The sequence below is a fragment of the Takifugu flavidus genome, chromosome 20 (assembly GCF_003711565.1).
Source record: "Takifugu flavidus isolate HTHZ2018 chromosome 20, ASM371156v2, whole genome shotgun sequence".
NCBI lineage: Eukaryota > Metazoa > Chordata > Actinopteri > Tetraodontiformes > Tetraodontidae > Takifugu > Takifugu flavidus.
Genome location: NC_079539.1, coordinates 10,486,685 through 10,513,636, shown reverse-complemented (window position 1 = coordinate 10,513,636; position 26,952 = coordinate 10,486,685). Strand labels below are relative to the sequence as shown.

The following is a 26,952-nucleotide window of genomic DNA, read 5'->3' as shown; positions in this document are numbered from 1 at the left end:
AATTAAAACTTCATTTTGGGATACTGAGACTGAGGAGACCTTAACTGATCTTGTTATTATTGAGGCACACTGGACTGTCTGAAGGTAGGATCTGCCTGAGGTGTTCAGCAGGAGCCACAAGTCTGCCCAGATTGTGATTTACACAGAAATGTGTGAAGGTTCTACATGGGAGAAAATATGGACAGAGAAGAGAAGATCTGATCCTCCGAGTCATCAGACACTCAGTAGGAATCTGAGGAACATCTCCTGACACAGCTACAGGAGAGCTAGCTCAGATCAGGTGACAGACCAACACAGAAGGTTCACGTCAGCCTCTTTTATTCTCCACGGACTTCAAAATCCTGTGTATGTGTCCTCCATCCTCTACTCAGATGAGTCTTTCTTCTGGGGGGACTTTGAGCATGCTGTCCATCTCCAGCCGAGCTCCAGCCAGCTCCTGAGCACTGGGACTGTAGGCCCCCTCAGACTGACGCTTCTTCCTCGCTGTCAGTACCATAAAAGTCAGGCAGATGGCCATAACCAGAGCGCAGAGCAGTAGGAGCGGGACGACCACCATCAGCCAGGAGACCCCCTGCCTGCGTCCCTGTTTCTGCACACACACACACACATACTCAATCAGGTGCTGACATCATGACATATCAACTGCTGGTCCTCATTCAGGATACAATTGTGGTGTGTGTGTGTGTGTGTGTGTGTGTGTTGTATGTGCTTTGCCTGATCTTGTCTGTCGGCCTGCCTGCCTGCCTGCCTGTCTGTCTGTCTGTCTGCAGCGTATCAGCAGTGTTGATGTGATGTCATGGTGGTCGTGAGCATACGTTGACGTCGCAGGTGGAGCCGGTGTAGTCGGGGGGGCATTCACACACAAACATGTTGAATCGATCCAGACACGAGCCTCCATTGTGACAGGGGTTGGACTGGCACTCGTTCACCTCCGTTTCACACCTGTTGAACACACTCAGACGTCAGTGTTTTCTACAGTGGAGCGACGCTGACACATCTGATGATCATCTAGCATAAACTGGACCTCAACAACACTTTCAGTTAAAAGAGTTTTAGGTGGTGTCAAATGAACGGAACATTCCTTCGTGCCAACCCTGTTTACCAATAACTTGTGGATTTGATAGCAGTCTGCAGCTGCAACCGTTATCAGACATCTCAGGATGACTCTGTCAATGCTGCTGACTGAAGTGAAACTTCTGGGTGACGCATTTACATTCATCTACAGGTGGAAGATGAGCTAGAACAGGACGAGTCTGGGAACCATATGAGGTTACCGACTGTTACCATAAGAGCAGCTCAACCCATTGACTGACTGACTGGCTGACTGATTGTACACCCCATCTCACCGGCTGCCTGTAAATCCTGGCACACAGGTACAGTTGGCTCCCCACAGACCGTCGGCACACACGCCCTCATTTGCACACTGCACGTCTCGTCCACACTGCTCCGGAGGGTAGACCCACCTGGAGACACAGGTATTAAAGAGATTACTGAGGAATGAAGCATTATATGGAGTTTTATGGATTGTGGAGTACCACTGTGTATTTTGGGTACTAGCGTGATCCTTAGTCTGGGTGGTGAAGTGCTTGAGAGGTCTGAACATGAAGTTGAGCCATTTGGATCTTTTCAGGTTCAGCTTTCTTTTTTATCAGGGTTAATCAAAATTATCTCTAGAACCAAAATGGCTGCAGGGCTGCATGATGCTTTTGTTTCCAATGACTACTCACTGGCACAGAGGACCCCTGTAGTTCTCAGGACATAGGCAGATGTATGCGTTGGGTCCATCCTCACAGGTTCCTCCGTGTTCACATGCATGATTTTCACAATCATCAATGTCCTCAGTGCAGAGAGGACCAGTGAATCCAGGCTGGCAAAGGCACTCAAACCCAGCCAGGAAGTCCCTGCAGCTTCCATGAACACATGGCTGAGAGGCACAGTCATCCACATCCGTCTCACAATGGCCCCCCTCCCAGCCCAGCTCACAGATGCAGCTGAACCTATTAAACTGATCTTCACACACTCCTCCATTTAGACATGGGTCAGGGTCACACACAGGGGCTCCGGAGCAGCCCAAGCGAACATCTGCTGCTCCATCTAAATGAAAGTGAGAATGCTGAGGGGCTCCGGGGTCTTTGCTATATGGAAGGTAGATGCCTCCGATCCTCAGTGCCCCCAGGCAGCCGGTGAAGCTCTCTGCCACAGTCACCATGGCCGACTTCTCTTTGAGGAAATGAACAGCTCCTGTGTGCTGCGGTGCACTGTTAGCATCTGTGATTCCGTCCACAGTGATGAGCCAGGGGGAGGACCTCCGCTCCCTCTCACTCATGGAGATGTTAACACGGTGCCATTTGCCGTCAGACACACCTCGATGTCCTGTAAAGGTCACTGTCTCAACGCTATTCCCAGACTGGATCTCCACATGGACTGCCATATCCAACAGGCCCATCAGGAGCAGGTGAGAGCCCCAGAAGGCCCTCAGGATCACGGCGTTCTCAGAACGGGTTCGCAGCTCCACATATATGTCGGTGACAGGATGAGTAACAGAGCCTCCGGAGCTGTAGAGCAGAGGGTCGTTCTCAAAGGTGGCATTGTTCAGGCCTGCAGAAGACAGGAGAGAGTCCTAACACCAACAGTACCTCAGCTCTGGCTTCCTCAAATATGATGTTCTCTCATTTCAGAGAGCTATAAATAGAACGGGCTTCAGACAGTGACTCAGCGTTCCTGGCTCTGGGTAATTTACACAGAGAATGAGAATCTTTGCTGTTCTTACATTCATAGCCATCAGGAAGATCCACACATCGGCCTCCGTTCACACAGGGGTCGCTGACGCACCACACACGGGTTTCACACGTCTTTCCTGTGAATTCTTCTGGACAGGAACAGGTGAAATCGTTGAATGTGACAGAACATTCTCCTCCATTCAGGCAAGGTTCCATCTGCAGATCAAACATCAAACACCAGCATGTCAGACCTCTGCACACCATAAAAAGGCCGGTCTGGCTGGTTTGACATTTCAAAACATCAGTCTGTTGGTGACCACGGCAACTCCGCTGTTGCTGCTCCAAGCACATGGATCAGCACAGAAGCACCAGGAGACGTAAAGACCAGGACCCGTTTTAATGAGTCTTGAGACTAAAGTCACTCTTAGTGACTTTATGGTAAGAAAGATCTTAGAATCCCTCCAAACTTGAGGTTTTTTTGTAGAATTTTCCATTTTCAGACAACAGTCATTCACAAAGCCCTTAAGATCCTCCTAAAGGTGGAAACTGTTGAAACAGAAGATGGTGGAAGGACAGAGAGGAAGGAGAAATGTTCTCCATGTGTTGCAGAAGGTATTCAAAAAAACTGGTCTGACGGTACAGGATCAGTTCTTTTGTCTCCCTTCTTTGTTGCTACAAGGAGCAGTAGAACTTCAGCTCAGTGGAGCAGCACCTCTGCATCCACCAGTAACACCACATAGAGTAACTGGAGAAATGACCAGCATGACCAGTAAACACAACCAGAAACAGATCCATACCATAATCACATGACTGAAGAACCTTCAGACATTTGAAGCTGTCTAACAATTCATCATTTAGCTGTTTCATCACCGTGAAGTTCTTTATTATTTTGTTGCAGAGCATCGTCATCCAGTGAAAACGAACAGGACCTTTCTTACCTTGCATGTATCGTCACTGATGCAGCCCACTCTTATCAACGCTGTATCACTGGCTAAATTCAGTTCCTCTTCTCCTGAAATGTCCCAGGCTTCCATGTCCAGGTGCACTGAGTTTAAACGGAAGTCCTGCAGGCAGCCTTTGTAATGGCCTCCCCACATATCAGAGTCCAGGTTTCCTGGAAGTCCTCCTATGAATGCCTGATCTCCATTGTTAACAGACACCTCAGGGATACGTCCTATTCTGTAGCGAAGGCCTGCATGCTCAAAGATGACCTGGTTCTTCTGGACTTCAATTCGCAAAAGCTTCTGCTCACCAGTGGTCACAAATACTGGGGCTGAGAGTGAGGCACCATTAGGCAGAGAGCTGACAAAGATCCTCCCCATTCCTAGGTACACTGAGAAGTAGACCTGTCCCTCTCTGTCCGTGGGCCGCCTGAGCTGAAACAACAGTCCATCCAGCTTTAGAGATCTTAGGAAGAAGGACACATTAAAGCTGCTCCCAAAGGTCTTCTTAACCTCAAACAAACTGAAACTGAGTGTGTCTTCATGGCTGAAAGTCCATGAAGGGAACTCTGTAGGGAGAGGAGACATGTTTGCATTAGTCATTTGACAGTAGTCTTTTCTTTCTATCTATCTATCTATCTATCTATCTATCTATCTATCTATCTATCTATCATCTATCTATCTATCTATCTATCTATCTATCTATCCATCCATCCATCCATCATCCATCCATCCATCCATCCATCCATCCATCCATCCATCCATCCATCCATCCATCCATCCATCCATCCATCCAATCAACGAAGAAGTGTGTAAGCGTGAACCCAGCAAGAACTTCATGATGAGGAAACTCAGCTAAATGATGAATTGTTAGACAGCTTCAAATGTTTGAAGGATCCTCAGTCACATGCTTATGATATGGATCTGTTTCTGGTTGTGTTTACTGGTCATGCTGGTCATCTTACCAGTTACATTGTTCATTACAATGTGACTTTTAGTCTGTGTTTTGTGGCAGGGCAGGTTCTCAGGCTCTCCAGGATCTTGCTATTGTTTAACCTCATTGCCTGTTTCAGCTGTTGCTGTCCATCTGACTATGTGGGCAACTACTGCTGCCTGATGCTACAGCCGTATGGTTCAGGGTCACACTCATCCCTGTCCTTGATCTTGTCACAGGCTGAACCTGAACCCAGATGCAACACGTAGACCACAGAGAAGAACTTTGCCAGCGATTGAATTTTATTAATAGTCTCTGTTTATCAAAGAATATAATGTCAAAAAACTCCAGGAAATAATCCCACAGGTCGACAATCCTCAGATAAGAACTCGTTCGAGAACGAGAAGAACTCAGGCTAACGGAAAAGGACAGGGGGCAGCAAAGACTTGGTCAGACAGAAGAATGAGCAGTTTACCAGTACAGGAGATGTGGCTTGGGCATCTAGTTAGGATGCCCCCTGGACGTCTCCCTGGTGAGGTGTTCAGGGCATGTCCCTCCGGTAGGAGACCCCCGGGAAGACCCAGGACACGTTGGAGAGACTATGTCTCTCGACTGGCCTGGGAACGCCTGGGGATCCCTCCGGATGAGCTGGAAGAGGTAGCTGGGGAGAGGGAAGTCTGGGCTTCTCTTCTTAGGCTGCAGTGTGTTTTAAAAGTTGATTGAGTACAACGGGTTTTTGTTATTTAGTTTGTTTAGTAAGGTCTCTTTTTGGGAACTGTCTCTTGCCCAGTGGATGTCTTTCTCTCAATCTGTGCCCTTTAGATTCACAAATTCCTGCGGTTAAATTCCACAGGTGTTGTTGTAGCACCCTCATGCCCAAATGCCTCAGAGTGCCATTCAGCCTTTAGTACTGGGAATTTGTGAGACAGACCTACTCTCAGAGTTAAAAATAAATCTTGCAAATGCACAGGGACACATATACACTGATGCAACTTTGAGTCGCTGGGTGTTTCAACATCAGACACCCTAGATGAGGCAACCTGACTACCACTGATCTGTGTCCGAGCAGAATCTGCACTCTTGATCCATAGCGACCCTGTGGCTTTCTCTAGGGCTTCAGTTGCAGACATGGTCTTCCTCTTTACCTCCACAGTGAAGACCAGCACCATGAATCTAAATCCTAGGCAGCCCATTTTCAGTAGCACATTTTGCAGCTTTTCCTCCTGCTCTTGTCCACCAGCTCCTGATACTTGTCATGGATCATCTCATTGCCCTCATCCATGAGCTCTTTCCAGGGCACTGTGAGCTCCAGAAAGATCAACTGCTTGGTGGAATCTGACGCGATGATCATATCTTCTCAGAGCCATTTGGATATTATCCTGGTTGGGAACTTCAGCTGTTTGCCAAGAACCACTTCCATTTGCCAGTCAGTGGTGGAGGTGAGGCCAACCATCAAGGGCTTTTCTGGTTTTGTGGATGGACTCAGAATCTTTGAGGCTGCAGTCAAAGTAATTTATGACTCATGAGATGGCTGCTCCAGACAGTGAAATGCAGAACTTGTCCAATATTTTTCCCCTCTTGAACCCTAAAGACCTTGATTCTACTAGCTTAAAAGTTTATCCTGGCTCAGGTGACCATCCGGTCGTCCATAAAAGATCTTAATTTGAATAAGACTACAACAATTATCAAAGCCAAGAGTCACTCCTACTCTCCATATACTTAAGACCTCTTATGGTGCCTATGTGGTTAGGAGTTGCCAGTAGAGGGTGGCAATGAGGCAAGAGAGCAGAAATTTCTCTTATGCTTTTTGACTGAAAGTTGTACCATTTCTTCCCGCAGTCAGCTGGTGAGAGGCAGCAGAAGGCTTGAGAAGTATTTTGTTGATTTGCGACATCTTACAGTAGACTTTCTTCTATTTCTGTACTTGGTGAGATATATCTAAGACACAGGATTCCCTTCAGTGATTGGTCATTTCTGTGTACTTGGAAGTGACATCATCTAAAATTCAATTTATGGTCCTGGTACTGTTGTAATTCAGTTCTGAGACTGACACCAAATGAATATCTCATGATTGAAAAAGAATTGGTGGGGATCAGAGCCAGGGTTTTTTAAAGCCAGACCTCAGTGGATCTCGGTGGTACAGGCTTCATTTTTAAGACTGGAAGACTACGTCCATCTTTTATATACGGTCGATGGCTGTCATTTAAGATTCAGTTCAGAATCCCAAGAGCTCTTACTGATGTCATTCTATGAAAAGTCTTAGAAATTGATCTAACTGTGACTCAAATCGAGCTGCTTTTACCAGAATACCATTGTAGTTGACAGCTGAGTCATCACTAACACCACATAGAGTAACTGTTGAAATGACCAGTAAACACAACCAGAAACAGATCCATACCATAATCACGTGACTGAGGAACCTTCAAACATTTGAAGCTGTCTAACAATTCATCATTTAGCTGAGTTTCATCACCATGAAGTTCTTCCTGGGTTCAAACCTACACATTTCTTCCTTAAGTTTCTAAAGTTCTATGATGGCCTATTTCACTGTCCACTCATCTCCAGGAGCAGGTTTGTTTTTGGAGCAACCAGCACAGCTTTCAGGAGCTCTGGTCACCTAGCAACAGGGCCAACCTCACCTCCTCACTAAGATTAACGGTTCTGTCTCCTCCTGGCTCACAGTTGCTTTCAGAAACCTCCTGATCACTCTTAAGATAGATTACCAGTCGTCATGTGCACTAACTTTCTAAACCTTTCTGAAAGTTCAGGTGCATTGTTAAGTGCCGATTGAATGTGTGAAGAATCTGAATGTGTGATTCTTTACTATTCACATCATGATTCATATTATTATTTTTAAGTGCTAATTTAATCCAACATCGACTAGTCCAACTCTTGTATGTTGGGTTTTATTTTCTCTTTCTTAAATCTTGTATTCTGGTAAATATACTTACCGTGGGAACAGTTCTTGCCATAGAAGGGTCGGAAACAGTCACACTGGTAGCTGCTCCACAGGTCTACACAGTGTCCATGTCCATAGCAGGGGTCTGCCTCACACCAGTCAACCTTACTGCATCCCAGTTCAGGTCTTTGGTCCTCTGGAAGTGTTTGAGGCAGGAAAGGCTTTGAATCAACCATCACATCTTCCATACATCCAATAAAGCCTGTGCCACTCAAAGAGTGCATTAAAAGTTCTGTTGGTGCTCCACCTATATAAACCTGAGAGAACGACTCAGAAGGATGGAAAGGTCCATCAACACCAACATCAGTGACTTTGCACCCATCTCTATCACAGCCAGAACCTTTCAGGACCAGAACCAGAGCATCTTCATCTAAAAAGACATGAACGCCTCGCCAATCTCCATCACTGACCAACCCAGTAAACCTTACATTCATTTCAGACTCCTCAGAGAAGGCTTTTGCTTGAAGACCACCATTCACAATCTCCAGGAGGAGATGGCTGTCTGCATCTCCTCTGAAGAACACAAGCATGTTGGGAATAGTTGTTCGAAATTGCAGCTGTACTCCAAATCCAGGGTGAACATGGTGCTCAAGCTCCCCGTGGTCACTTTCTGCTGGAACAGCATGTAGAAGCATGAATCCAGGAGTTGAGAAGGAGAATGTTGTTCTGGTGGAGCAGTGGTCGTCATAAAAACCATGAGGACACAAGCATGTGTGACCATGTTGTCCTTCCTCCAGCCAGGGCTGGCAAAAGGCTCCATTCATGCATTGATGGTCCACACAGCCATAGAGCTTGACGTGGCAGTGAAGTCCTCCCCAGGGCACCTGTCCTGCTTCTGCCTCAGGACAGTGGCAGCTGTAGGATGCTCTTCCGTCCTCACACCAGCCTCCATTTTCACATGGCTGACTCTCACACTCGTCAATGTTCTCTTCACACAGCTCACCTGTAGGAACGAAAATCTTCCGATAAGTTCTTGGTTTAACTTTTATACTTTCAAGTTTCACATTTCAAAGTGTTACTCTGCTCAGTCTGGCAGCCAAAAGCTCAGATGATTTTGGTGTTGTATCTAAGCTGTTTGTGCTCCTGAAGGCACATCCTGGTTTTCATTTCTACTCACCAGCTCAGCTGGAGGTCTTCCATTAATACTACCAATCTCACGCCCTCAACCAACATGCAGTGAACTGAATCTATCAAATGATATTTAATTCTTCATTGGTGAAGAACAATGAGCAGAACTGTATGAAATTTAGAGAGGTAGGAGATGCTCCCAAACACAAAGAAAGTGATCCCAGAAAACCATAAAAGACACAAGCACATATTTCCTTATTTGCAGCACACAATAAATGAAAAACTCCCCTTGAAATCCTGCTGAGCACAGACAAGTGTAGGCGTTGATCTGATCCTCACAGGTGGCTCCGTTCTGACAGGGTTCAGACTCACACTCGTCGATGTTGACGGAGCAATTTTCTCCTGCAAAATAAAGGCAAAAATATCAGGCTGGAGACTTTGAGTGGCTGTGTTTGTTGCCGTTCACTGACCTGCAAACCCTGGATGACAGTGGCAGATGTATCCAGCTAAATCTGCAAAGGTCAACTCCCAGTCAGACTCCCAGTAAGATGGATCGGACCTCTCAAAACACTCTCCATTCTCACAAGGCTCTTCAGTGCACTCGTTGATATCAGTCTCACAGTTTGCTCCTTCATAGCCTGGAGAAATAAGCAGCAAATGATATTTCAGCCCTCTCGATTGTTCCTGGCATAGAAATGTACTTAACAGAGATTGACAGATTGACAACAATCTGACATAAAGTCATTTTTGCTATTCAAAATGAGATCAACTGAACCACTGTTGGATCGCAATACTCTCACGCGTGTCACTGCAGATCCGCGTGTTCTCTGAATGAAGACTTCAAGAAGAAAATGCCAATTTCAAAATGTATTTAGCAAATAGAATCAATTCAAGATACAAATACTACAGAGCTCTGGGCCAGTTCAAAACCCTACAACATCAAAGTCAATTGTCAGGGCATGAAGTCTGACAACCTAACTATCCCTTGGCCCAGTCTTTCATAGAAACACATATGCAAATTATTGATGCTAATCCAGTCCAATCCAGTCCTGCTGCTTGGATGACCTCGTCTTCTTCTTCCAGTTCCATTGGTTGCAGACATAATTCTTGTTCTCCGTTGTTTCCCAGATAGCCATGTCAAAGTTCACAGTCTTCTTGCAGAGGAACTTATCAACACCAGTAAACTATGCTGTCATGTTTTACGATGGGTGTTTAAAACTCCCCGTCTGACTGTCTCTCCTGATTACAATTATCTAAACAACAGTAATGTCAAGAGTCAACTGACTGTTTATTGTTTTTACTCTTGCTAAAGATTATACTACGGTATCCCTAACTTCTAAACTAACTGTAACAGAAACATATAGAAAATAGCAAACACAATTCTCTTCACCACCTGGCCAAACACCTCCACAGTTGACAGGGGAGCAACAATGGATGATGTACAAGAGAGAGAAAGAGGAAGAGGAAGGGTGAGAATGAGGAGAAGAAGAGTGAAAGGAAGGGCTAGAGATGGTAGAGGAGTTCATGGCCAAAAGAGACAACTTTCAAATGAAATCAGAGCAACCTTATTTGTTGATGTCATCCACCACAGGCTGATGGTGCCAGAGTCTGGACAGAGGCTGAAGTCCAGTTTTACTGTCACCTCAATAATCCAGATATTTAGACTGCAGAACTGGAGGTATGGAACAAGGCCTGTTTTGTTGTTTGTTTTGCTAACAGAAGCCAAATGTTGACCGGTACATAGGAAGCTGACATTGTCTTTTGGAAAATAATGAGTTTAATCAGTTTACCAGAGATTCAAAGTGGCATCATCCAGAACAACATCATATTCATAATCTCCAGTCAATGACAGAGCCTCCGAACCACCTTTGCTTTAAAACCTCCGCTGAGAAACCGACTCTGGTAATTGGCTACTCTGTTTTGCGCTACGTGAAGCCTACTCCGACCATAGTTAGGTGCATTCCGGGGGCTAGAGCAGGAGACATAGAAGCCAATCTAAAGCTGCTGGCGAGAAGTAAATGTAAATTCATTAAAGTTATTAGTTATTAAAGATGGTCTGATTAAGAGAGACAGTCTCCATCCCACCTGGGATGGTGCCTCTCTCATTTTGAGGAATTTGGCCTCTTATTCTGTCGTACTGAGACCTGGCTTCAGGAAGAGGAGTATGTTAGCTTAAACGAATCTACTCCTCCTACCCATCTTAATTATCATATTCCTCGTGTTACTGGTCGAGGAGGGGAAGTGGCAGCAATCTATCACTCCAAGTTATTACTTAATCCTAGACCCACAGCTCCAGTTCAAATGAAAGCCTGACTCTTGGCATCACCCATCTGAACACTCTAGAATCTGGTATCTCATTAACATCTAGTGTCTCTGTGAGGAATCTTGGAGTAACATTTGATCAAAATCTGTCCTTCAACTCACATTAAAATAATCTCTAGAAGTGTCTTTTTTCACCTGAGAAACATGGCAAAGATCAGGGAGCTACTAATGCGGCATGATGCTGAAAAGTTAGTCCATGCATTTGTTACTTCCAGACTGGACTATTGTAACTCTTTATTGTCTTTAATAATATATATTATATATAATATTTTATATATTAATATTTATCTTTATTTATCTTTAAGAAGCTTCCACATGATCCAAAATGATGCAGCTAGAGTTCTGACAGGTATTGACAAAAGAGATCACATAACTCCTGTACTGGCGTCTCTTCATTGGCTGCCCATTAAATTTAGAATCATTTTAAAATTATTCTTCTGACCTACAAGGTCCTCAGAGGCCTAGCTCCATCCTACCTGGAGGAGCTAGTGACACCTTATTACCCCAAAAGACCGCGCCGCTCTCAGAATGCTGGTTTACTTGTGGTCCCCAGAGTCTCTAGAGGTGGAATGGGGGTCTGAGCATTTAGCTACCAGGCCCCCCTGCTATGGAACCAGCTCCCTGTCCAGGTACGGGAGGCTGACTCCATCTCTACTTTTAAGATTAGACTTTAAAGTCTTTGATCTTAAGTTGTCATTGTTGTCTTTGATCTTAAGTTGGCATTTTAGTCTTTGATCTCCTTTATGTCATTGATGTCAAAGTTGTTCTTTCATGTCAGATCACTGAAGAGATCAAATGAGAAATCAGAACTGGGAGATCAAACACAGGCAGCTCTACCTCTTTCAGCACACCCCTGAGGAACTTCTGTCTATGCTCAACACTCTTGTACCACACTGGTGACCAGCAGACGCATCAATGGCACAGAGAGGAACCCAGCAGCTGAAGGCAGAGCTAGAACCGCTGGAATCATCAGTGGAAACCTGGAGGGAAGAGGTCCAGCAGCTCAGAGAAGCCCTGGCCGAGAAGGAGGAGCACCTCAGTAGGGCTGTGAGGAGGAGACAGATGAGAACTGTGGCCCATGTGGAGACCCTGACCCTGCTGAACAGCACACAAGCTGCTCTGAAGGAGAGCAAACTCAAATGTGCTTCTCTGGAGGAAACCCTCCACAGTCAGCAGCAGGGGAAAGAGGAGAGGAAGGTCTGAATCACAAGCTTCTTGTGATTGAGGAGGAATTTGAGAGGAAGCTGGAGGAAGAGAAGCAAAGGTTTAATAAAGAGAAAGAGGCCATGAGGCAGCAGCTCTTTCTAAAAGAAGAAAAGTTCAAGAAACTGCTTGATGAAGAGCAGATCTTGGAAAAAGAATCAATGAAGCAACAGCTGTTGGCGAAAGAAGAGAACTTTAACAAGATGCTGGCTGATGTTTGTCAGCGATGGGAGAGCACAGCTCAGAAATGGGCACAGAAGAAGGAAGAGCTGAAGCACAAGTTCCAGGAGGGCCAAAGTTTGAGGCAACATGAGGAGGAGAAGAACAAAGAGGAGCTCCAGAGGCTCTCTGAAGCAATCCTCCAACTTGAGGTGAGATGCTTTCACCTTTGTTCCTCTTCCAGAAGATTCCAGATGATGTTCAGTGAAATCTAAAACACAATCTCTCTTTTCTGCAGCTTCAAGTATCAAAGAGGCAGAAGAACAAAAGCTTCTGGATATGGAAGTTCTGGAAAAAGATGAAGCAAACAACAATTCCAGAGCTCCCAAAGCCCTCCTTATCCTCCTCCTCTACATCTGGTCTTCATCAGTTTTATTTTACAGTATAATCATTGTTTATATTGGATATATGATGTAGAAACAATAAAACTCAATGTAAACCACCAGATTGTAGACGTTGTTAATGACAGCTTTAGAAATGGCTTCATTTCATTGCTTGAGTCAGTTGGTTTCCTTCAACAGATAAACCAACCAAGTCATAGCTTCAACCACACCCTAGATCTAGTTCTGACTTATGGTGTTGAGGTAGAACATGCGTCAGTGTTCCCTCAGAACCCACTCCTGTCAGACCATTCTTTGATCACTTTTACATTTATGATTAAGGATTCTTCTATGCTCAGAGCACAGTCTCACTATAGCAGATGTCTTTCAGATAATGCTAAAGTTTAAGGAAGTGATCCCTGTGCTAATCCCAGGACCACCGTGTGTTTCCCCAGGGATAAATCATTATAGTCTTAGCCCTGCTGAGGTTGACTCTATTGCTGAAGGTGCAGCAACCTCACTGAGAATCACGCTTGATTCTGTTGCCCCCCTGAAAAGGAAAATAGTAAATCAGAGGAGGTGTGCCCCCTGGTATAATTCACACATTAGGACCCTCAAGCAGAAAGCGCGAAGACTAGAAAGGAAGTGGTATTCTTGTAAAATAGTTAGCTATCATGTAGCCTGGAAAGACTGTCTGGCAGTCTACAAAAAGGCCCTCCCTCAGGCTAGAACAGCTTGTTTTTCTTCTTTAATTAAAGAAAACCAGAATAACCCCAGAATCATTTTGAGCACTGTGGCCAAATTAACCAAGAATCAATGTCTTAGATCCACGTATCCCTTCTTCCCTTAGTGGTGAAGACTTCATGAGCTTCTTCACTGATAAGGTTCTAGCTATCAGAGGAAAAGCTAACCAGGCAATCCCAACAACTGGACCATCACCAGATGTGCTGACTGTGGGAACATACAGGGTCTCCAACAAGCCCTCAAACTCCTTCACCCCTATGTATTTTTCTTAGGCGTCTTCGCTAATTCAGAAATCCAAGACCACCACGTGTCTTTTAGATCCCATCCCAACACACCTGTTGAAGGATGTTTTACCATTGATAGGCAGTTCTATCCTGGACCAGATCAATGGTTCTTTAGTGACAGGTTATGTACCCTGGTCCTACAAGGTGGCAGTGATTAAGCCGTTGCTTAAAAAACCATCACTGGATCCTGACGTATTAGCAAATTATAGACTGATATCCAACCTTCCTTTGGTTTCTAAAATTCTTCTAAAATTCCTCTCCTCTCCTCTCCTCTCCTCTCCTCTCCTCTCCTCTCTCCTCTCCTCTCCTCTCCTCTCCTCTCTCCTCTCCTCTCCTCTCCTCTCTCCTCTCCTTTACTCTGATGCTGATTGATGTTGTCCATTATAAAAAAGTACAATGACTTTCCTACAGAATCTCTTGAATCTATAGGTATGTTAGCAGAAAGGTCTCACCTGGCCAGCACAGACAGATGTATCCATTCACCTGATCTATACATCGACCACCATGCTGACAGGGGTTAGAGTCACATTCAGGGATGTCAATATCACAGAGGTCCCCCTCAAATCCTGTTTGACTGCAGTCACAGTTGTAGCTGTAGGACACAAGTTTGAACAGTCAGCAGAGACACATGAGGATTTCTCTCAGGAGATCATTTCTGCTGAGAAGAAGAAAAAATAGCAGAAAAAAATCAACACTGACTCTTTTAATTACTGCAGAACTGTAGCTATAGATGCTGAGCTAGCCTTTTAGATCTTTGATTGTTAAGGTGCTGAGTAAAGTGAACTGACCTGTTGACCATGTCATGGCAAACTGCTCCATTTTGACAGGGTTCACTAGCACACTCATCAACATCTAGGGAACAGGTTGGGCCATCAAAGCCAGGCACACACTCACAGGCATAAATGCCAACTAAGTCATGGCAGGTGGCTCCATTCCAGCAAGGATTTGACTCACACTCGTTTATTTCTATTTCACAGTTGACTCCTGTAAAAGAAAAGGAAAGAAAAGACTGACATTAGTGCTGCTGACTTCATCTTTGACACCTTTGACAAATTAAAAATAAATTCAGAAAAGCAGAATTTAAATAAACAAAAATCAAGTAGACTAGCAATGCTATTTCCTGTCTAGTTTTTCTGCTCCCCCCTTCTGTATCCATTTACATCTGCTGATACAGCATGGGGCTGTATCGCCACCTTCAGAGCTGTATACTGACCTCCGACCCCGCTGACCCACTCAACCAGCAGCTTATTCAATTCAATTTAATTCTATATAATGTATTTTGTATGTATTTATATGCTCTATGCCTCTCCTCCTCCCCTTCCCTCCACCTCTCCTCTCCTCTCAAAAGAGGAAAGGGTGACTGATGCAGGGAGCGGAGAGCATTTGTCAATGTGGATGCTTTACGATACCAACCAAAAAGAGACTGAAGCTTGTGCTTTGCTAACATTCACACAGTCATACAGGGTTTGTGTTTACCTGCAAAGCCCATCAGGCACTCGCACTCGTAGTGGTCCTTCTCATTGATGCAGGTGGCGTTGTTCTCACAGGGTCGTGATGCACATTCATTTATGTCAAGTTCACAGTTATATCCCTGAAAGCCAGGGACACAAAAGCAGTGAAACTCTGCCACTCCGTTTGTACAAATGGCTCCGTTCTGGCACGGATCTGATAAACACTCATTTATGTCTTCCTCACAGGTCTCCCCCTCAAACCCGGGGGCACAGTCACATTCAAAGCCTTCAGGCTGCAACACACACGTGCCGTTGTTCATGCAAGGACCATCGATGCAATCAGTCACATGAGCCCTGCAGTCCCTCCCCCCAAACCCTTCAGGACACCTGCAGAAGTATCCATTCAGTTGGTCCACACACAGAGAGCGGGGATAGGAGCACGGACTGCTGTGACACTCGTCAATCTCCTCCGTGCAGTTGTCACCACTTAGTCCGTCTGTACAGATGCACTGGTACTCAGTGCTACCTGGGGTGCTGGTGCAGTTTTCACATGGAGCAAAGAAGCAGGCATCATAAAGTTCATCACAGTTTTTGCCCATGTAGCGGACCCCTCCTGTGGGACAGATGCAGGCGTAGTCATCCACAGTGTCCACACAGGAAGCTCCGTTCTGACAAGGTCCAGACAGACACCTCTCTGATGTAGCGTTGCACAGGATTCCTGAAAATCAAAGCAATCGTGAAGGTCATGAAAGATTCCAGCTGTTTAACCAGAGGCCATCCTTTCTTTTATTATTATGTATTATTGTGAGAGAAGAATGAATGACAAAAGTTGATGAAAGCAAATGCCAAACTGTGACAAAAGGAAGGCACCTTTTGGGTATAGCTTCTATAGAATCTTTTCATTTTAGTCTCATATAATACTATCTCTCTGAACAGTCATGTCATTTCTGGGTTTCTGATAAAAACTATTGAGGAAATGCTGCTTGTTAAAAAATGCTGCCACCACAAACACCTTGAAGTGAATTAATAAGCAATCGTTAGTATCGTTACATCATGAGGCTTTCCTCCCCACAGCCATACAACACTTCTGAGGATCCAATCACTCCTTTAACTCTGCACAGAGTTGCTGTATTGCACCAATTTCCCAGTTTGCATGTTCATTGTTCCAGAAACTTTTTCTATATTTGTATTTATTGTGGATCGAGTATATAGTGTATACTTTCCTCATTCTATATTGACAAGATGCTCTGACACGTTCCTTCCCCCTAGCTGGAACAAACAACCCGCCCGCCTGCCCGCCTGTCTGCCCGCCTGTCTGCCTGCTCGTCTGCCTGCTTGTCTGCCTGCTTGTCTGCCTGCCTGCAGTATCATTCACCACAGTTAAAGGGTTTGGGTATGTGATGCTTGTGAGACTTTGATGTGAACAAGGATAACCCAACTTTGCTCGCAGCAGAAGGTTGTTGTCATCCGGAATTATGGATAAATGAGTTTGAACAGTCGGTGTCGAGTGTGACAGAGTCGATTGGCATCAGTGTTAGTGGTTCTAGCTGGCTGTTGAAGGTTTGAGATTAGGCTCAAATCTTTTTAAAGTAAGAGAGATGAGGACAAACATGGTAGTCTTAAGGTTGAATAGAGCCAGACACTTCAGGTGAACTCAGTACCCTTGAAACGAATGTCAGCTTCAATGATCAGTCAAACACATAATGCAGCAAATAGATTTGAGAAAACATCACAAGACTGAGTTTATCAGTGCATGTCCTTAGGTTTAATTTCATTCATTATGGTCCTACAAAGAAAGGTATGGTAATGTTGTAAACGACATCGAATCTTTTCCAAACTAAGAATGAAATTAGGAGAGCTGATCAAGGTGTATCTTATATTGCTTGGATGTATAATTCTATCATTTGTTCTCACTTTATTTCAATAATCATTTGCTTCTCCTTGAAAGCTCCTCATCCCCACACCTCTGCTTTTATTCCGACTCTATTTCAGCCGAGCAGGGTTGATGGCGTCTGTAGTCTTTCCCTGTAATCTTGGGCCGATCTGCTCACTCCTTTAATCTTCTGCACAGATTCACACTTTAATCTCCATCACATGTTCATGTTGTCACCTTTCCTTCTAATGTGATCTACATTACAACACCTGCATTACAAACACTTTGAATCAGAATTCTGATAAATCGGCAGCACCTCATGAAAACCCTCATGTCTTTACAAAACATGCTGTTCTGGTCATGCATGGCACACCAGTTTTTACTGAATATCATGAACACAGTTTCATTCGGGACTTTTCTTTCATTGCACTTTGAATTAATGGCTAAACAAGCTACTGCTGCCATCATCTCCGTCCCTAGAAATCCACAGTGACATGTCTTCTTCTCTTGTGTATCAGAGGAGCAGGTGTAGTGGTGGTCCCGAGATTCAGGTATCATCAGGGAACATTAGACCGAGGACCTCATAACACTTCCTGTTTGATCAGGGATGACATCAGCTTTTAGATGGCATCGTCCTGAGGTGCTTCTATAGATGTGGGCATTATGCTAATAGATGCTGGACGAGGGCCATCTGCATCATGAAGGGCATATTCACCAGCTCCAGTCAGGTACGTGGATGCAGAGCCTCTGGAGCTTGACCACGTTCTTTATAAGGGGTGTGTCAACCCAGAGCTCGTCATGCTTGGGCTGCCTTCAGAATCCACCACAGAACCAGCACTTTGAACAGCCTCTGACTGCCACTAACCTAGGCCTAGCACACCACTTTTTAAATTTGATGGCCGGCTCACACACAAGTATGATGACACAAAAATCCAACTCGTTCTTGCAAAAAAGATCCCAGACAAACGGTAAACACAGCAGATGGTTCTTCTTCAAGAAATAACCTGAGGAAAAAAGAAGATGGCTGCAAAGATGAAAATTTGTTTGGGTGAAGTAACATATATGCCCGGATAAAGGCCATGATACGGCCACAAGCAGCTCCAGTACCTCAAATGCTGCTCAAATACAGCAGAAATGCTCTGTAGCAACCTCCGCATACTGAATAGACCAGTACCACTACAGATTGTATAACATCTGTGCTGATTTTTAACAGAAACAACTTGAAATCCCCAAACACACTTGTCTAGTTGCTCTAAATCCACTATTTCAGAAAAGTTCTATTTCTACTGTTTTTTCCCCCTTTGGGTCTGTTAGAGAACGATAGTTGTTCTGTTTTGGTAATATTGTTATTTTGCACTAAAAATACAGTATAAAATATTGAATGATTTTTTTTTCATGTCTGTTAATATTACTGAAAAAGTCAAGTGATTAGAAAACAAAAGGAAGTTGACCCTGCTGGGAGAGGTGAGGAGGCTTGGCCCAGGCCAGTCCTGCGAACCAGGTGTCTCTTACTGAGTTGGAAACCCTAGTTGGGGCTCATGCTCTGGGTTTGTATAAAGCACCTGGAGGCAGTTTTGACTCACAAGTCTTCAGTGTTCGCACATTAGCTGGACCTTCCTTGTCTGAGTGAGCATCCAGTGTGTGGGGTGCTTTCCTCCTAAAATTCCCTGTGGACTTTCCTGAGCCTGGATTATCTTATGGACTTTCTTGCACTCTCTTGGGCTTCTCTCTGGCCATCTGCCTGATGGTTTTAGACTTGTCAGTGCTGTCAGATGTCAGCCTTAGGGCTTTGGACAAGATTCTGCCCCAGGACCCCAGCTTATGGACATCTCATGTGCTTAGAGGAGACGTTCTTAGGCCCATCGGATTGTCAGATGGTGGTGTTTGCTCAATTTTTCAGATGTGATTCCTTATGTTTATTTGTTGTTCTGTCCAGTGTGTTTACTTTTTTACCTTTAATTTGATTTCCCCTTTATTTATAATGCTACATCTATTAAGCCCAATTCTTATTTGCAATAATGAATAATGTGAAAGCTGGGAATGGAACTGGCTATGCCACCTTGCCCTTATCTATCTAACAGGGGTCTGCCTTTGGGCCTAATCTGTGTTTCCAGAGTGGCTCAGTAGGCTGGTTTAATCCCAGAACTCTGTCCACATACTGAAGTGTCTTTAAGCAAGATTCAAACCATACTGAGTGGATGGAGACCTAAAATATGAAGTGTTTTGAGAGACTGGATTACAAGACTAAATTTCCTTTAATTGACTAAACACAATGAGATTCTATGACCTCTAAAGCAAGTCTATCTTCATTTAGAAAACACAATCTAAACATTGTGAAATGAGGTGACCTCTTTCGGCACCTTCATTCATGCACAAATAATATGAACGGGCTCTCGACTGACCCCCCCCCTTGCTTGAATATGCATGACTGAGAAGCACATATATGGCTGAACGAGGCAAAACCATCTCCTGAACTGGCAGTGACCAACCCCAAATCAGCTTTACGTTGTCAGCAGGTGGAGCGAGAGCTCTCAGAGTTCTGTGCAGCCTCTAGTGTGAGGAAAAGCCTGCACTTCTGCTGTGATTCCACTCATTGAATACAGAAGGATTTGGAGTGTGCTGGGTTAACAGGCCTAAACCTGCCAGTCTTGAGAGCTGTGCTGATATTCTTCAGCCTAACTATCTCATGAATAACAGTTTAGAGTAGTATGTTGTATGATTTTGGTAGATGAGGAAAATAAGATATTTCGGCTATTTTTATCTATGTTCTTTCTTTGCAAAGTGTAGCTGTAGAAAAAAAGAAATATTAAGACATCTAGGCAGGCAAATGTAATGAATCTTTTACAGCCTTTTTACTGATTTTCCCTGCATCCAACCACATGAACACTTTACTCTCTAATGCAACACAAGTAAAGGAATTCTTACCCCATTTGAACATCATCATGGTCAGCAACAGAGTCTTTAGATTCAGGGTAATTTCTGGCATCTCCATTGTCTTGGTGCTTGATCCTCACCCAGGTCTGAACTCTGGCTGGAAAGTTTTGTTTTTATCCTGTATACAGAGGCTGGTGGACTACATGCTGCCCATGCATGGCTTCTGCTGAAGGCTCCACTGGATTCAGCCAGCCCCCCTTCACAGTGTAATCATCCATGAGAGCAAAGAGAGGGCAGGAAAACATGAGCTGGATTAAAACTTGCTCCTGTTGAATCTATTACTGGAATCTATTACTCTATTACGGAAGGATCGGCAACAAAGGAACTCCCACACAAAATCACAACCAACATTCAATCCACACATGATTTAACTCTGTCGAACCAATTAAATTGGATTTTTCATGGCTGTGCATAACGATGATAGATAACTCATTTCATTAGTTTGTGACAGGATAACAGGATTTGTTTAGCTATTCTGGCTTTTATTCAACAACCTTAAGAGCACTTAAGTGAATTCTTTAAAGAACTAGAGGCCTCTATGGAGATCCTGGTGTGAGCCTCTGTGCTTCCCTGTGGAGGTCTTTAAATCCAGGCCAGGTTTTGTTAACTGATGTCTTCAGCCACTTTTATTGGCTCGCTTGTAATGAGCTTAGTCAGACAGTCATCTGCTAGCCTGCTATGCACTTGTTGTGTCCCCATCAACTCCAATCCCACAGTGCTACTCCTCTGTGTGTGTGTGTGTGTGTGTGGGGGGGGGGGGGGGGTATGCGCGTGCATGCTTGTGTTAACTGGAATGTCACACAAATACAGTTACAACAGCTTGGCTATTGTGTATTAACTGACACATATCTGAGTTATCATGTTATCATGTGATACTACGCCCGTTAAACACGTGATGAAGATCGAACCTGTACGTTTTGGCTTTGATCTCGGCAATGGCCTTTGATCTTTGTAACTCAGGGAACTTTTTTCTGACATTCTTGCAGTCACAATGCTTTTTGGAATAATGATTACGTCTTTACAAAACTTGGTAAGTTGACATTTGTATTCAAACAGGTGGTTGCAAGATAAATACATATTTTAATCGTTTACTGTATTCATATTTATTCAGAAAAATAAGAAGGTCCTGAGCGGAAAGAGAATACCGGAAAAGGCGGGACTTCGCGGTCCTATTGTCTGTGACACCGGAAGTGATTCTATTTCGTGTATAGATCTGGTCTTGCAGGTAAATAAACCGAATACAATTCTCACCTTGTTTGCTTGTAAAACTCTAAGGACATTACATACATTCCGTTTGATGTTTGGAGGTCTTTACTGCGTAATATTAACACAAATAGAGTGTACGCAGACCTTTTAGACAAAATTCAGGGTTTCGTTTTTACCAGCAGCGTTGCCATTATCCTGTGATTTGATGCAGTTTGAGCATGGAAGCCACCTATCTAGGACTCTAGAACTTCCTGCTCGGGAAATATATACTGGAACTAGATTGGGAGCATTATAAAGTCCTCACTTAATGGAATCTTATATTCCTAATATCGGTTTATCATGTTATTTTAGATACGAACCTCGGTTACGTGGATAAACGCTGCAACTTGAATGTTGACAGTTTAGCTTGACAGCTAACGTTGCTATGTGAAGCCCTGAAAGTGTCGATAAGGAAAACCCTGCAACTCAAGCTGGTAATTATTTCATCTTTATTTTTGATTTATTTGTTTATATTCTTGTTGCAATCGGATACGTCGGCATCGTCGTATGATATTGTTGGTGTGTGTAAACATGTTGACTAAATTTAGCTTAAACACAGGAGTAGCTAATGTGTGAGGTGTGGACGATTAGTTAAAATGTTGGAATTTCTTCTACAAATGTGCTTTTTAGTAATTTAATAAGGTAAGCACAAACAGGAATTGGTCACCTCACAAGCTATTGTAATGCATTATTTGATAAGTCGTCCTGTAGCTTAACCTGTTTCTTTTTCAAATGATTGAACTTCAAAAGGTTTAAATGCAAACTGTAAGTTAGCTTTCCTCCTAATAATGTCGACTCAGTGAGTCCTGGTAATGCTAACCAATGCTAACGTGGCTTGTATGAAAACATTGCTGAAGGTGTTGCAGGTGTTGCTCTCATGTGCCCATGGAGAAGGCGGCTTTTGAGGGGTGGCTGGAGTCGGTCTCCACCACTTTCCTTTCTTTGAACGACCAGCAGCGTAACCAGTCACTGGACCACCTCATTTCCTTAAGTGGTGCTGAACAACTCCGTCATCTGTCTAATGGACTGGAAACACTGCTCAAGCGTGACTTCCTGCGCCTCCTTCCCCTTGAGCTGGCCTTCTACCTGATGCGTTGGCTGGATCCTGAGACCCTACTCACCTGCTGCTTGGTCTGCAAACAGTGGAATAAGGTAAAATAGGCCCTGATGTCTGCTAATGTCTGAGGGAATGTCATAGACGGACATGTAAAAGGTGCCTGTAGAGGAGGAGAGACGGCTCAGAGTCATGAACACCGTGAGGCAGCAGCACAGCGTCCACACCCGATGGTGACGTTGGTACTTCATTTGCCAAAGATCTTCTTGTGCTTGTTTTTGAAGGCTAATTAAAACTACACATAATTCTAATAAGAAAAAAGATTATAGTACATTAAAGACTATAATCATCAGTATACTATCATTTGTTTATTGATGTATGTATGTATGTATATATACATATTTATATATAGTCATGAAACTAACATCAATTTGTAAAATGTGTATAACTACACTATACACTAATTCAAATATGGGATATGGAATTGTAATAGAATAAGGTGGTGCATGAGCAGAGGGGTTAATACTGTGAAATCTTAATTAAAACAGGTGCAAAACAAATATCACATATCTACTGTAGAATCTGCCCTCATGATCTTAGTCTGGACATCAAAAGGAGACAAACTAATGGGATATATTGCACATTTTCACCGAGCAACTTTATTTTCTACCTAACAGGTGATAAGCTCTTGCACGGAGGTGTGGCAGGGGGTGTGTCGGAAGCTGGGATGGAGGATCGACGAGTCCATTCAGGACGCGTCACACTGGAAAGGAGTTTACCTGAAGGCTAAACTCCGAATGATGCAGCTGAAAGATGAGGAGGCTTTCGAGACCTCGTCTCTAATTGGCCACAGTGCCAGAGTCTACGCCCTCTACTACAAGGACGGCCTTCTGTGCACAGGTACAGCCGCACTGCTCACGTTTCCACTGCTTGGGTTGGACTGCTTGAGTTGTTGTCACAGTCAGGCTCCTCCATTATGTCCAGGTGCTAATGAAAATAAGGCATCTGATCCATCTCCATCGTTCACACGCATACAGGAAACCCTACAGTGGTTCATTATGAGGGGAGAAAGACCTCAGCGACATTAAGTTTGTATGACTTTTGAATTCAGCCAAAACGAGCAACACAGTATTACAAAGTAGTGTTGGCATGTGTGGAGCACCATCCCAGACATCACAGATGAGGCTGACTGGGTTCACAGGCTGGAGCGCTGCTGTGCTGCACCATGACAGCACCCTGATGATTGGAGGGAATGCCTCACCTGTGCTCTTCATTGGCCCAGTCAGCTTCAGAAATAGAAGTGTCTGGAACACATTCTTCCACTTTCATGTTTTGCAGATATTCTGTGTATTAAGTGACAATTCTGTGAAACGAATGAGGTGAAATCCATGAGAGCACCGAGGGGGTTCTGATCTTCTGCCACAGTTCCGGGCTGGCCGCGGTTAAACCTGTCCTCCTGCTGTTTAGGTTCTGATGACCTCTCTGTCAAACTGTGGGACGTGCGTACAGGACAGTGCATTTATGGCATCCAGACACACACGTGTGCCACTGTGAAGTTCGATGAACAGAAGCTGGTGACCGGGTCCTTTGACAACACCATAGCATGCTGGGAGTGGAGCACAGGAGCCAAGATCCAGCACTTCCGGAGCCACACAGGAGCAGGTGGGCTGAATTGCTGCTTCTGGACCACCTGAATAGACTGCAAATGACTTAAAATGTGAACATGTGTGTGTCCAGTGTTCAGTGTGGACTACAACGATGAGCTGGACCTGCTGGTCAGCGGCTCTGCAGACTTCACTGTGAAGGTGTGGGCTTTGTCTGCTGGTGCGTGTCTGAACACGCTGACTGGACACACAGAGTGGGTCACCAAGGTGAGAGCTTTGGACTTAGTCAAAGCAGTTTCTGATGCCTTCTGTATTTATTCAGCAAATGTTTAATGTGATGATGATCATCTTCCTCAAGGTGATACTACAGAAAAGTGAAGTGGAGTCTGTGGTGCACAGTCCTGGGGATTACATCCTCCTGAGTGCTGATAAGTATGAGATTAAGGTAGGAGTTGTCAGTGTTGCTGACCCGTGTGAGCTCCTCCCACTCAAAGGTGCAGAAGATGAAGCAAACGCTGTTCTGTCCTCTGCAGGTCTGGCCTTTAGGCAGGGAGATTAACTGCAAGTGTTTGAAGACGCTGTCGGTGTCTGAGGACCGCAGCATCAGCCTTCAGCCCCGCCTGCAGTTTGATGGACGCTACATTGTGTGCAGCTCTGACCTGGGTGTTTATCAGTGGGACTTTGCTAGTTTTGAGATAGTCAGGCAAGTGTTGACGCTTGTGTATGTGTGTGTGTGTGTGTGTGTGTGTGTGTGTGTGTGTGTGTGTGTGTGTGTGTGACCCATGCCGAGGTGCTGCTGATGCTTGCCAACGCTCATGTTGGTCTTCTGGCCTTGAACGTTCCTCTGGACTCGGCTGCCACCTGCTGGCCTTGAGGCCCAAGTCCTCCTCCTCTGACGACCCCACAGACCAGTTTAGCACGGTTCTGCCACAGTGATGTCATTGCAGCTCTGGCTGCTGCCCTCACCATATAGTTTGTGCTCCTTTTGGACCAGTTTAGGAGAGATTGATGAAAATGAAAGTCTAAATTGTGACATCTGTTTTGGACAGCAGAGAGTGAAGGAGATGCATGACTTGACCTTTATTATGTGAAGGAAACACTTCTGCCAGTGTTGATGGTCATGACTTAACACACAGCCACGCAAATCTGAGATCATTTAGTTTGTGATGGTGCTGAGAAAAATACTCTCATGTTAAATAATGATGAATAAAAAAAATCATGTTTGCATTTGCACAAGACAAGACCTTTGTAATTGCTTATTGAGATAAACAGAATCAAGGGTTAACTGAGCTAAATTGAACCTTTATTTAATTAGCTGTAGGAGCTGCATGAAGTATTTACATTCAGTATAAATGTGAGAGAGACAAGTTTTATTTTCTGTGATTTTGGATCAGATTTGAGGAGACGGCGGATGCAGGACGTGCTGCCACCTAAAGGCTGTGTTTGTGTTTGCAGGGTGATTAAAACGCGGGAGCCGGCCAACCTGTCCCTGCTGCGCTTTGGGGAGGTGTTCGCACTCTTCTTTGATAACCACTTCCTTTATGTGATGGACCTGAGGACAGAGGACATATGGGGCCGCTGGCCACTACCACCTTACAGGAAGTCCAAACGAGGATCCAGCTTCTTGGCCGGCGTCACCTCCTGGCTAAACGGACTGGACGGGCACAATGACTCTGGGCTAGTATTTGCTACCAGCATGCCCGACCATAGCATTCATTTAGTACTGTGGAAAGAAAATGGATGAGCGGCTGGTGGCAGACACGGACTATGTGAATAACCATCGATCCTGCATGGACCACGCTTTGATTTTATCTGTTGCAGCATATCCAAATGTTCATGGTGGCTGGTATTTCCCATTCTGACCAGAAGTGTAAAGCTTTTATCAGACAGAGGCTGAGACAACACCGATGGCATCAAAGATTCCAAAAATAAAAAGCCCGATTATCTGTCAGCATGACTGCTCAGTGATTGGCTGTCGTACTGTCACATCCTGGTCCCGAGCATCTCCTTCCAGCCTCACAATGCAGCTGTTGGTCTGGCAGGATGACATCTGGGCTGCTGCAGGACTCCAACACCAGGCTGCTCCCCGCCGTTCATGAGCCAAAACGGGAGGTCACAGCAGCTCCATTCCCAGCATTCCCAGCAGTAGGCGAAGAATAAATCTAATGTTGAAGGAGGAGCAGCTTTATCCACGTCAGACCTGTGACCAGGTTAAGAATCCCGGTGCCTTCATCTGTACTGTAAATGTAAACAGGTGACTCGACTGGCTGATGACGGCGTTTCAGTCCTGCTGGGTGTCTGGACAGGCCTGACAGATGGGGGGGGGGGCAGTGGACAGTTGAGTGAGTGGATGGATGAAGCTGCTGAGCAGCTCTGAATTCGAACTCAACTGTACCAGAATATTAAACGGATAATTGTAGACAGGAATGTAAAAAGAATTGTTGTTTTTCAACTGTAATTAAAACACCACCAACACTGTTAACATCTGGACATTTTCTTGATGTTCCATCGCTCCAACTTTGGAGGCCTCAGTGCTGCTCCTGACACAGGTGACCATCACTGATGTCTGTTCTTGTCCTGCTAGACTAAAACTAGACAAACGACCCTGCTGACGACACTCGGGTGACCACCCAAATCATTAGCATGCTAATGGTTCACTAGGGCCATATTTTTTGGCTCTGCCATCAGCGAGTTTAGAACTGAAGAAGCCTTCTGGAGAGAAGGCAAAACATCTTCAAGAAAACCCCCTAACAAGTCCATTCAAAGCAGAGATTGTACTTGGATAACTAGGACCTGGATGATTGAGAATCTATGCAGACATCTGGGTAAAGAACCAACTACTGGTTGACAGATCAGTCACTCATACCTGGATCCTGGAGTTCTTGGAGCCTTCTCACTAAACTCCACGGGGGCAGAAGACCAACCTGGAGGCCAATTTCAGGCCTAATGCAGTCAAAAGAGGTGTTTACCAAGGTGATGCTCTGTCCCCACATTTAAAAAAATATTTTCTGTTATTAAATGTTGGGATGAGGCAGAAAGTGTATGATGTGTATGATTCCTGAGATCAGAATCTTCAG

General features: G+C 44.6%; 2 protein-coding genes across 3 annotated transcripts; one reads left to right on the top strand and one right to left on the bottom strand.

Annotated features, from left to right (window-relative positions):
• Positions 1–301: 301 nt before the first annotated feature.
• Positions 302–20,266, bottom strand: crb2a (crumbs cell polarity complex component 2a). The gene is made up of 13 exons (XM_057018630.1): positions 19,964–20,266; positions 15,191–15,883; positions 14,503–14,698; positions 14,167–14,306; positions 9,093–9,260; positions 8,913–9,024; positions 7,547–8,499; positions 3,659–4,230; positions 2,771–2,936; positions 1,728–2,598; positions 1,347–1,463; positions 816–942; positions 302–589 (listed from the first exon to the last, which is right to left on the bottom strand). Exons 1-13 carry the CDS (start codon positions 20,028–20,030, stop codon positions 368–370), a joined length of 4,404 nt encoding a protein of 1,467 aa, XP_056874610.1. The 5' UTR covers positions 20,031–20,266; the 3' UTR covers positions 302–367.
• A 906-nt stretch (positions 20,267–21,172) lies between these two features.
• On the top strand, positions 21,173–26,357 carry fbxw2 (F-box and WD repeat domain containing 2). 2 transcript variants are annotated; one of them, XM_057018088.1, is made up of 8 exons: positions 21,173–21,651; positions 22,075–22,369; positions 22,949–23,171; positions 23,739–23,933; positions 24,009–24,142; positions 24,234–24,320; positions 24,409–24,578; positions 25,331–26,357. In XM_057018088.1, exons 2-8 carry the CDS (start codon positions 22,103–22,105, stop codon positions 25,617–25,619), a joined length of 1,365 nt encoding a protein of 454 aa, XP_056874068.1. In that variant the 5' UTR covers positions 21,173–21,651; positions 22,075–22,102; the 3' UTR covers positions 25,620–26,357. The 2 variants fall into 2 exon arrangements, with proteins under 2 accessions (XP_056874068.1, XP_056874069.1); XM_057018089.1 differs by having other exon boundaries at positions 21,173–22,369.
• The last annotated feature ends 595 nt before the right edge of the window (positions 26,358–26,952 follow it).